Source organism: Plectropomus leopardus, chromosome 12 (genome assembly GCF_008729295.1).
Source record: "Plectropomus leopardus isolate mb chromosome 12, YSFRI_Pleo_2.0, whole genome shotgun sequence".
In the NCBI taxonomy this organism is placed as follows: domain Eukaryota; kingdom Metazoa; phylum Chordata; class Actinopteri; order Perciformes; family Serranidae; genus Plectropomus; species Plectropomus leopardus.
The window spans coordinates 28712280-28725131 of NC_056474.1; the positions used below are offsets into that span (position 1 = coordinate 28712280).

Consider the following 12852-nt stretch of genomic DNA (forward strand, 5'->3'; position numbering starts at 1 on the left):
TCTCTCCGAGCATTCACTGATCTGACGGCCAACAGCGATTGTCAGTCCCTTTTATTATGCATGTGACTGATGTGACAATGGCTCATTACTGTTTTCTATCTGACACCTTTAGGGGCCGTGTCCACCAAAGCTTTTTTTTTTATTTTTCTTTTAGTTCTGTGCTTTTTATTTAGAGACTTGCAATGGGAGCGCTACGTATTTATAATGCGCAACTTCAGCCATTCAGTCATAGTGGAGGAGAGCTAAATAGCCTACCAGGAAGACAAACTGTCACATGTGACATGTCCAAGTGCTGAGCAACAACAACAACAACAACAACAACAGCAACAACATCAACAGCAACAGCAACAGCAAAAGTAACAGCAACGACAACAACAGCAACAACAAAAATTGAGTAGAAATATGTTAATATAATGTATAAGTATTGTAAAGTATATAAAGTATACAGCCTATAAAACATTTCTTCTCATGAACCCACACAGACTGGTGGTACGTCCTCTTTCCCTGCATGCTTTAGCCTTTCACTCATCCAGAGCAGCTACTCTACCTTGTGCCGACATATTTACCGCCGTGGATAATCCGTATCATAGCAACAAGATGCAGTGAAAACGTCTCAGATGAAAAAAAGACCGCATCTCCAAAGCCCTCTCAAATGCTCCCACCTGGACGTTTCCTGAAGAGTGTCCAACATTTTCAGCCATGAAAAAAATGGCTTGGTGGACTCGGCTTCTGATGGTGAAGATTGCGTTAGTTTAGGAAAAAAACTGTTAGTTAAAAGAAACTGACGTTTACTGTGGGTTTATGACAGGATGTGAACTGAGGACTCTAAAGTCGATGATTTGATACTCAGTCATCCACCCTGACCTCCCCTTTAAAGAGCCAATCACACTGAGACGCATCACACCAGCCGTGACAGCTCCAAAAACGCCCTGAAAAGTTGAAAATATTTTAACTTTTATGCATGCCCAAAAACCACCAGAAAAAACACATTGTGCAGCAGCAAGAGAGGAGCACCTGATAGGCGTGCTGTACCATGGGGAGACAATGGTTTTTGCTGGTGACGCTTTTCTAGCAACACATGTAATCGGCCCTCATTTATGCTACTTATAACTTCTCTTCATACTACATCTGCATTTGCTTATAAGACACAATAGTCAGTCTGAAAATATACGTACTATAATATATGTACTGAGGCTATTTTTTGTGTTTGAAAACTCAAATCAATTTTTTTCTTCCCTTCATTAATACTTTGATGTACAATTTTAAAATATTAAAAGCTTAGATTAGCATTGCATCATTTAGATTCCAAAGTAATCACTAGGAATATGGGACTGCGAATATATGGCCGATGCAGCATGTAGCCAGATGACATTGCCAGACGACCCTACTTTTTTCATTTTTTTTTGCGAGAACCCCTGCTGTACCAACACAGTGATCTCATTAAAATTAATTTAGGAGAGCTTTTGTTTTGGACGCAGCAGTAATATGTGAACATGGCCTTAGACCTTTTGACTCTTTATTGCTTTGATGAAAGGCCGCACAGACTAGCTGTGAAGATAAACATCACAGTTTCCACTGAAACCATGTTACTGCCTAGGAATAGGCCGTGAAGTTTTTAATATTCCAACGCCGCCATTTGGAGCTGCCGACAGTGCCTAGTGCTGCTTTCTGCTGGGTGTTTGGGGCATTCACTCTTTGTTCTCACCCTCTATTATTGATAAAAGGGTTTGATTGAATGTTGTTTTCCTCCCTTTTGTTTCTCTGATTTGAGCTCTCATAGCTGGAAAGCCACTGTGGCTGCAGGTGTGCACAAAAACAGTGAAGGTCAGACAGAAAGAAAATCTGCTTCGTCCTGAATCAAGAAAGAAAAACTTCCCAAGAGCCGTGTTGGTTTTCCACAAGTTGTGAATGAAGCAGTTAACCCTTTGAAACCTGGAGCAATATAATTATTCCTGTGCTGCTTTCAGACAGCTTTCAAGAGTATTGAAACGTGTGACTCCTGAGGAAATTGGTGCAATTTCTTTGCAAATTGCAAAAAATGAGTAGATATATATATATTTTTTAAAGATAGGGAATAATGTCTAGGAAAAAAGACAAAAGCTAGGGAAAAAATATATTTATAATTATCATAGTTACATATTAAAAATTATGTTATGGAATTATAATACATTTTTAACCACTTTTTCCAAGTCTTGTTTGCCATGTTCGTTTTTCATCTTGATCTTTTTTTTAAAAAAACTTTCTCTTTCTTTTTTTGTTTGTTTTGTTGTCCTTGTTTTTTTCCACTATTTTTTCGGATTTTTTTTGTATGTATTACTAATTTCTTGTTAATTTTGGGGTTGTTCCTTCTTTCATCTTTCATTGCTGTCTTCCCATGTTTTTGAATGAAATCAAGCCATTTTTTCAGGTTTCAAAGGGTTAAAATGAATGATTGCTCAGACAAATGCATGAGAGGGGACTGTGATGGATGAATACCTTCTGTTGTACTCCTGTGTTGCAGCTTTACAATTATAATCCTTCCAGATAGTTTAGAGAAAAATAAAACCTGCAATATGAGCAAAAGTGATAGTATTTTAGTTTGTAACTTATTTTTAACTTATTCTTTTTAATAGTGTTTCTTTTTAAATTACACTGTAGCTTTCTGTCTTTGAAATATTTATTAGTATCTCTCTTTGTTTCTTGTTTGTTTTTCTCTGTATTGTCTATTTTTGTACAAAAGAAAGCCTTGTGTACCTGTACTGCCTGTACATATACAAATGGCAAATAAACTTTAAACTAAAGAAGACCTCTGAATTACTGTGCACTATGTGCTCTTTGCCAGACATAAAGTTTATTTCTGGAGCGACTAACACCACAGAATTGCTTTTAATTGGGCTGAGAATAAAGCATCCGCTCAGCCAAGTGTGGAGGAAAGTGAATTATGGTCTGAGGTCAATGGAAAATTTCCAAAATGACATTTCAAAAATGTCGCTGCCTTCTTTTTTTCTTGTTTATCATAATGGGATAATGTCTCTCCATTTCATCAGCTGTAACCTCTCTTTCATTTCCTGCATTCCTCAATCTACACTCGTGTAACACAACTCCTACACTCTACCCAGCTATAGCAGCCTGGTCGGCCAGAGGTGAACATGAGGAGAGATGGGAGTTTGTGATGATGACAGTGAACGCAAATGCACACAAAAATACTTCAGATTGATATGAAGTATTTGAGAAAGAAATATGGTTTGATTTCGTAAAAATAAAACAACAAACAAAGAGATGTATGTTGAGGTTTCACACTCACACCGAAACATTCACACCAAACATTTCTGTTGATTCATCGTTGGAAGGGCATTTATATGTCAGAAAAGAAAAAAAAAAAAAATGGATCATAACTCTGGGTTTAGCCAAAGTGTCCTACAAAGACCTGGGCCTTGTATTCTTTTACTGGATTATTGATAACTTTTGTCCAATGAGTTGAAAATATCTCAGGGTCCTTGGGAGTTTTACAAAGGGCATTCCTGATGTTGTCAATGATTAAACTTGCGTGGTGGCATTCAGTGGCTCTCTGTGATTTCCCGCCTGCTATAGAGCAGTGAGAGATACATTTTTATAGATAAAAGATGTGTGCAGCTCGGCATTGATCACAATGCTGCTGCTAGTTCAACACCTAATACCTCTGCCTCATGCTTCATTTTTATTGGAATGTTTTCCTGGTGGCAGCACTTCATATTTAACCGTGTCATGGCGTTTGAGTAGATTTTCAATGATACTGAGCAAAGAAACAAATAACTTAATATTTTCTTGAGGCAGCAGGCTATGCACCTAAAAGTCAAACTGAAATTTAAATCAGCACGTGTCGCCATGTTCTGATGTTTTCAATCAGTTGCGAATTTTTGGTACTGACCAAACAGTGTTGATACTCTGATTTGATTGGAACAATATATGTGTGGATTTGTTACATCATTTCATTTGAAACGGACTAACAGGCAGTACTGAATGGATTACATACTGACTGAACCAATTGGTGGCCAATTTGTTCAGCAGTTGCTTATGACTACCTGTTACTAAACTACATTTCAAATGTTGCAACAAACACTACTCAGCAATTTGGCCAAAAGAGCAAACCATACACAGATTCCATTCAAAACAACTACAGTCCTGAATCACAAAACAAAAAAAAATCTCTTTTCTTTTTTACTTTATTTTACTTTACATTTTATTTTGTTAATTTTATTCTATTTTATTTTACTGCACTTTATTTTATTTTTTTATTTTATTTAACTTTAAATCTTTATTTGTTTATTTTATTTTATTTAACTTTACATCTTTATTTGTTTATTTTATTTTATTTCACTTTAAATCTTATCTCATCTCATCTCATCTCATCTCATCTCATCTTATCTTATCTCATTTCATTTAATTTAATTTTAACTACAATAGTCCCATTCTGGACATGTTTTTTAGTGGACCATCACTCTCCTTGCACAAAATACAATGCATTTTTACACAACTGTTCATATGATATCCTACGAAAATCCACACAAATCCAACAGTTTGTATCATACGAATGAACGCCGCACGAATTACGTTGCATCATCAACTTACAGTTACGTCCTTAACGAACAGTTACATAATTAATGCACAGTTATGGAGGTTAAATTTAGGCGAGTGATGCTACTGTGGTTAAAAGAAGTTAAAAGAAGCAGGGGGAGGATGTAGCTTGACCCAAAGCTCACTCGGTTCCGAACATGTGTCTCTTTGGGAAAGTCCTGGGGTAAAGTTGGGATTTCTGTGACCCACCTGCCACCTTATGAGTTCACTTGAGACTGCTTCCTTATTTAATCCAGTCAGCGCATTTGTCATATGACTTTTAAAATACATGGTGTATTTACAAATTTGGCGCATACTTTCAGTAGGAACAGCTTGCAAAATAGGTATGTCCTTATCAGTGAAGGTTTCTTCACATGCTGCATCACAGCCACTGTATTGATGAAAATAAATAAACACAACAATAATCTCAAACTTGAGATCTATTTCCCTTAGTTTTACATGCATAGCTGCAATAATTGCATGTTGTGCTCTGAGCACTGGTGACCTACACAGTCAATATCGAGTCTGAACGTTTCCTGTGCAGACAGACATTTGAGTGAAGCTGCCGCTCTGCTTGTGCATGCAAGTATGAATGCTTGCATAAGACACCGTTTTATCACATTTTAAAAAATGTAAAGCTTTAATGTCATAATAGGATATAGTATTACACAAAATGTGACAAGATTGCAAATTTCAGTTTGACTTTAAGGTCTGTAAGGTATGATTTTTTTTTTTTTTTTTTATGTCTTGATTTATTGTTTTGTTTTTGTAAAGTTCTGCTTTGTTTTTCAGGTGAATTCAAATGTCTTGTATAAAATAAAATAAAAAAAAAAATAAATAAAAAAACTAAACTAAAAAATAAAATTTCCCTCCCCCCCAAAAAAGAAGCAGAAATATTTGATTGTAGGGTAAAACGTTTTTCCTGAATACCACAGGAACAACAAAATTCCTTTGTGCTGCTGGTAGTGGGTGTTTAATGTGATCTATTTTGCTCTATTCTCTGTCAAAGGGTGGAGGTATGGGAGAGAGCGACTCACCACGGGTGTTGCTGGAGAGACGTTTGCGTTGGCTGGTGGATGTGTTGTGTGGTAGCAGGGTGTTCTGCTGGTGGTTGCTGTCGATGGGACTCGTGGCAATGATGTTGTCCTTGTATTTGTTCATTAGGGCCAGCTTGGTGTTGTCACTCACTGTGGAGAAGTGGAATATAATTACAGACACTGGGAAATAAAAGCTAGGAGGAGCAGAGGCAGCGACTAAAAGCTTTTTCTCTGAAATGAGTACAGCCACTGGGAGAAAAAACAACAATAACAACAACAACAAAAAACATGTTATTCTTGGCTGGGTGTTGAAGGTTTTAAAACCACAATGTAGCAAGCATTAAGTATAGTAATGCTAAAAAAACACACCCAGTATGTTGTTTACTGGGGGAGAAGTCAAACAGCCCAAATTAAAGAGTGGTGAAAGCTGGCATGAAATTAAAACTCATTAAGGGAATATACAGAACGCCGTCTCAGAGGAAGAAATCGTCTATTTAAGTAAATATCAAGAGACGATGTTCCAGGAAAAACAATTTAAAAAACTTATTATCAAACATGATTTCTGTAATAAAACCACCACTACGTCCTCACTGAAATATATCTACAATTATGTGATGGATTCTCATTAAATCGTCCCCAGGGGTTGATTCCAAATGTTCTGAGAAGGTTCCCACTTTTACTGTTAATTTAATTCCTTATTTGCTCAGAAATAGATGGTAACAGCAACTTCTGTGTAAAACAATTAAAAAAGCAAAATTAAGTTCAGGAGAGCAGCACAAGAGTGAAATGTTTAAGTATTATTTAAAAGAAAATCTCATCTCCAGTCTTTTATAAACACGTTATATATAACAATAGTGTGTGGAGAAAAAAAAGGAATGCAGTGGGATGCAACTTTCATGACCACTGTGATCATCTGCAGCTGATTTATTGGATTTTCCCAAAAACAGCTAAAAGAAAATTGGGGATGCAGCGTTTGTCATTTCCGCTCTGGAACACGCTGCCTATAGATATCAGAGAAGCCACCTCGCTAAATATTTTTTAAAGAAAATCTATAAAATATATGTCTTCACTTTAGCCTTTAACTAGCTCTGACTAAACGTCTTTGCCTTTTGCTTTGCACTCTCGCACTGTGGCACCTCTTTAAAATGTTGTATTTCCTTAATTTTATGCATTTTATACACTATTTTTAGCTTTATTTTTATTAATTTTATCTCATTGGATTTTTTTTTCCATCTTACGTTTGCACTCTGCGCATTTTATTTTTATCCTTAATTTTGTCTTACTTTTGCTAGTATTATATAGAGGGTTTTATCCATGTGAAGAATCATTTTTATCTATTCTGTTCTGATTTTATTTTATTTTTACTTGCAGATTTCATATCTTTATGTCTTCTATGTCTTTTAATGTGAAGCACTTGAAACTATGCACTATGAAAGGTGCTTTACAAATAAAGATTATTATTATATTATTATATAACTTCATGTGGGTATTAAATGTTATTCATGTGATTTTGCCATTAAAGATCAGCTTGTGATATGTGGCGATTTTATTTTTGTTAATAAAGTAACTGTATCGTTTTGTTTCATCCTGAGTGAAAGGGGGTTAAAATATTGGAACGTATTTTGTTTTAATATCTACATTTCATCTGTGAAGAAGAATGAGTTTAGGCAAAAATATTTCACTCTGTTCAAACATTCAAACGCATTTATGACACAACAGGTTAATGCTTTCAGTTTTATCGTGACCACTAATGGAAGCAGAGTTTCTCACACATTCATTTATTTGTGGCGGCAGGCCATAATTAAAACATCTGCCACCACATATTGATTTTACATTTCTGGAGTTGGACCATTCAAGTGGGTTTGGACCCAAAATTAACTCAATGATTCACACACATTGACAACTATCAGATGGATCACCATTAAATCCTAATTTTAATCACTTCTGTGATTTGGCCTTAAAAAACTAACCACATTCTAAGACTCAGCTGTACTTTGTGTTTTGTGCTAATGCTAGCATGCTAGCAGGGTAAACTAAGGTAATGAACATGGTTAATATTATACCCTCTTAGCAGCAGCATCTTAGCACTGTCACTGTGTGTATTTTAGCATGCTGACATTTTTTTCAAAGCACCAAAGTGCCTCTGTGCAGCATCAAAGAGCCAGAAGCATGACTGCAGGCTCTCAGGCTTGTTTGTCCCTAATTCCTGACCAAAAAAAGAGCAAACATAACCTTAACTCCCTAAAAACTGAGCAATTTGACTTCAAGTCAAGACAAGGCACTCGCAATGACTCAAAAATTAGTTATAAAATATATATTTTTCCTGAGCTGTTTTTCTTTCTCTGTCTCTGGCACTTTTTTCAATTTTCAGGTCATTTCTTTGTCACCTTTAACTGACTTTTTTTGCAGATTGTGCAGCATTTTTTGCCAAGTTGCTGATTTAATTTTTTTCCTGTGTTTTTGAAAGAAATTTAAACCAATTTGTTGACTTTTCAAAGGTTTATATACTTGTGAAAAGTGTCTGAAAGCAGGACAAAACTAATGCCGATACAGGTTTCAAAGGGTTAAGGGAGAGTGGAGCTTAAAAAGTTGTGCAATGTAAAGGCAGTAAAATCAAGGTAAGCTCTACCAACCTTGAATAAACTTAAAATAACTATTCAATCAATGTATTCCAAGTCTTAGTAATGTAACCATATGTTTCAAAGTACAATACATAGTTCTCTCAAAAGATGGACAAAAGGTACATCTGGTATATTTAAACTTTTAAATGAGACACTCAATGCAACAAAGACTTGTTTTCTTTTTGACTAATATATACTTTACAAATGACTACATGCATGAGTTAATTATTCACTTGTTTATATATGATTTCATTATTCTAAAAAGTAAGGTCAGGGAAGGCAGAAAAAACATGGTTTCCTGAAATCTTTTTTTATTTCAGTCCACATTTCCAACGCCGTTTTCTGAGTGACCTCTGCAATTGTTTACATTGTTCAGTATTCCATGCATGGCCCCCTGCCTGCATTTTCTATTGCTCTAGTCCATCGCATTAACCACCTTAAATGCATAATGCGCAGGATTACTCCGCTTCCATCACCTGGGGAGGGGCTGTTTGGATTTTATAAGAACACCGTGTGAGAGCGCTGATCCCTTGATGAATCTGAGCGGTGAGTGAATGTGCTGCTAATTGAAATTCAGAGGGTACACCTTCATCAAACCTGCTCCACTTCATACAGTAATTCTCCTGGGAGTGCTGCTCAACTCCAACGTCCACTGATTATGAAAAATAGGATCTTCTAGAACTAATTCATGGCAGGTGCATAAGCCTTTTGATTATTTCAAGTGTGAGGAATAAACTCTTTGAAAGAAAACCTGTAGTTTGATATTCCTATCTGGTATACCCTCTGCATCAATCACACAACTAATGTTCTTACATTGATAAGGAAAACTGCCGAACAAATGCCTCAATTTGCTGTTTTTAAAACTGTGTTGGCATAGACAGTGTTTAAAGCCTTCATGTTTGTGAAATTCAACCCATCAGCGTACATTAATTTAAATGATTACTTTCCACCTATAGGAGAAAATAACACATATTACGGTATTTAATTGAAAATCCCATTACTTCTCTTTGTTTTCACACTAATTATCTTAATTATTTGATTGGTGTTGATGTAATTATACTGTTCCCTGCTTAAAAAACAATTTGTATCCTATGTCGTCCTCTGGTGAATGCAAACTTTTGATATACTGTCTTCTTGCTTTGTTTTTATTAAAAAATGTATGGCTGTGTAGGAGGAAAATAAATGAGGCTATCAGTGAGATGAGTGGAATCTTCCACCACAGAATCTAGTTAGTTTGTAATGTGAAATGATTAGAAAAGTTTCATATTGGCACAAAATTAAGCAGCACTTCCCTCCCCTGGTATCATACCCCCTGTTCATTAATTACACAAACTTTATGCTGACAACGCATTATTTTGCAATATTTCTAAGTCAAAAAATCTCAAATAATTAACACAGTGGTGGTTTAAAAAAAATGGAAAAAAACATATACCTTAAAGATTTAACCCTTACACGGTTTCTGGGAGATGCACACCTTTGACAGGCTGTGGATGGAGGGGTGTTGGGGGTTGCTCTTTATATCATGAGAAACACTGAAGGGGGAGATGGGTCAACTACTCAGGTCATGTGACTTTACGGCAAAATTTAAAAATATTCTCATCACTTGTATCAAAAGTAATTCTGCGTGAACAAAGTCAATGGCCATAAGGTAGGTGTTGTTGTTTTTAATGTTAATAATATTTTGGGGGGGATTTTGTTTATTTTAAGGATGATTTTATATCTTCTCTATACGTTAGGTTTTGGCAAAAAAGTACTTGGTTAGGTTAAGAAAAAAATATAATAGATTGGGTTATATCACGTGAACTATGTGACATATCTCACAAATCTCAGGTGACACACATCTTATGTGACATTAGGTATGTGACATAATTCAAAAAAATAAAAATCCGCACTTCAAATGGGACACAAACACGGGGCTCCAAGGTGAAAGTCCTTTGTTTACGAGGACACTGACTGGAAATACAACATATTTTGTATGTGACGCATCTCATGTGACACGTTTGTTACGTGACATAACTTGTGGCATCATTATTTATTTATTTTTTTGATGCGTGTGTGTGTGTGTGTGTGTGGGGGGGGGGGGTTCTGTTATTCTTTTTTTTTAAGCATTTCACATGGGCCACAAACGGTCTCCTGGGTGAAAGTCTTGGAACTTGGAACTGAGCCAGTGTTAACAAAATTTGCTTCACCTGTGTTTTCCTTGCTTGTCTCCTATGAAAAAGTTCTATATTTACTGGTTTTGTTCTCAATACCACCTGAGGGATTTATCTGGCTCTTAAGATGCAGGATGTACCACTTCTTTCTGACTTTTTCTGTCTGTGGTTTGGCTCGGGGCACCTGCATTAGCAGTCATTTGGGGTGTGGACACCTTACAAAGTCAGCACGACCAGTATTCACTCACTCACCTTTCAGCTCTTGTTTACTCCCCTTCGACTCCTGAGAGAAAGATTTGGGTATCTACATTCTTCACCAGCTACTTTCTGTCTGCCCTGTTTTTGGCTCTGCTCTGTCTCTCTGAGTTTGTACCTACAATTGACCCATTTCACATAGAATAAAGTCTATCTGATTCATTGTTAACATAAAAAGATTGATTAGTGGAGCTTTAAGACTGTTTGCTGTTTTCTGACCTGGCTGTTTGTGAATCAGTCAACTTACCAGGTGTGAGGTCCATATTATTCTTGTCATTACAGCCCTGGAGGGAGTCCAGGGTACGGGTGACTTGGCTGGCAAACTCCTCGCCACCATTCATACATTCCCGCTGCAGATGGTGACGCAGGTCGGTAATGTCGTACTCGTAACTGGGGGCGAGGAAGAAATCAATTAGTGTTACATTATCTTGAGTTATCTAAATCAGAAAAACACAACAAGCGGCTAACATGCTTGGTGAAGCAGTCAAGGTTTCAAAGTGTGACCGGACGTACTGATAAGGTAAGTTTTATAATCTTAAGCTTCAAAACTCATTGCAGAGTGCTTAGAAATGAGTGTCTTATTTCTAGCTTTTAACCATGTCAGATTACATTCCCCATGCATCCAAACCCTACATATACCCATCCAAAATCGGTGTCTCCCGGATGCTGAGGGTTCCACTGGAGTTCGGCCCCTGACCTCGGGAGTTCCTCAAGCTCTCCCGGGCCTGGCCTCCCATCAGCACTGAGGGGATGTAGTGGATCTCATTAGCCGCCTCAGCACTGGCGCTCTTCTGGGGCTGAGGGATGCGCCGGCGTTTACACCAGCGCCTGCGGGTGTAGAGGATCAGGACCAGACACAGGATGGACAGCAGAAGGGCGATCATCCCGCCCTGAGGGGAGGAGGGTGGCATTTGGAGCAGAGACAGAAAAAAAGGAAGAGAAAAAAGCAGAGAGAGAGCGAGAGAGCGAGAGAGAGAGAGAGAGAGAGAGAGAGAGAAGAGGGAGTCAAAGGGGTGAACAGATTCAGAGAATCTTGCCAAGTCGAATACGGATCAAAGTCAAAGTCGTGCACCAGCAGCACAATCTCAAAAAGGTTGCAGATGCAATTTAACGAATAACACGTACAGTGTTTTAAATGACAGCAGCTCTCCTGCTACTGTGTGGTCATTTCACCTTGAGACAAAGGACAGGAAAGTTCAGAACACGGCTATTCACTGATTTGTAGTCATGTAAGGTGATGTGGAACGCTAGCAGCTATTAACTATATGCCTATTGAAAGAACAGAGATCAGTGCTCAGACTGTTTAAGGTATGGTTTGAGGAATAGTGGAATTAGGCTTTTCTGGTCCGTCACATGATGCCATTGGGCCCACAAATACATTTTTCCACAGACTTATATTGTGAAAGAGACATCCGTTAACTCAGCCAACATTTGTATGCAGGGCCCATGTGGGTAGTAAATGGCGAATAGTGGGTCGAACAGTGGGTCCTTATGGAAATGGGTGGAAAGGTTCCATGACAATTCCTGAAACGGGTGGGTTTACCCAAGTAGGGTTGGGAACCGAGAACTGGTTCCAAATAGGAACCGGTTCCTAACATCCGATTCCAGAACCGTTTAGAAGACAGTTGGATTTCGATTCTTTTTTTTGGTTCCTAAATACCCGTACTAGTTTGTTTTCGGGGATTGATTTTACTCCGCCCGGCCCCGGCCGCCTGGCGTGCTGTTTCCGGTGTTTGTATCAGTCCGCCTGCGTGCTCAACGTGCTTCACGTATTTGAACGTAAACATGGACCGCAAACACCGCTCACAAATTTGGCTCCATTTCACGATTAAAAAGGAGGGATTCGCACAATGCAATGTATGTAATAAGCTTATAACTGCCAAGGGAGGATGCACGACGAATATGGCCAAACACCTTCGCCTCCTGCATGGCATTGAAATGAAAACCTGCACTGTATTTGACTCGTTGCGTCGCTCTTCTGCTCCCGTTGCTTCCTCCACCATCAGCCAGGACAGTCAACCATCAACCAGCAACTACTCGTTGGAAGGTACGTGAAAATTATGATAATTATTCTTAACAGACTAGTTTAATAGACTACCTGTTGCTAAAACTGTCAAATCTGTTCGTAGTTGTTGAACGCTCGCAGACTCATGGTAACGTTAGCCAGTCGGAGTCTGCTGCTTGTTATGCAATGTTAACCGGCCAGCAACCCCA

General features: G+C 37.9%; 1 protein-coding gene across 1 annotated transcript in view; it reads right to left on the reverse strand.

The window, feature by feature from the left end:
- Positions 1 to 12852, reverse strand: part of astn1 (astrotactin 1) — a 502578-nt gene that overhangs the window by 388788 nt on the left and 100938 nt on the right. The window contains 3 exon segments of the mRNA XM_042497522.1: positions 5610 to 5759; positions 10886 to 11028; positions 11278 to 11528. Of these exon segments, the coding sequence (XP_042353456.1) occupies positions 5610 to 5759; positions 10886 to 11028; positions 11278 to 11528 (544 nt within the window).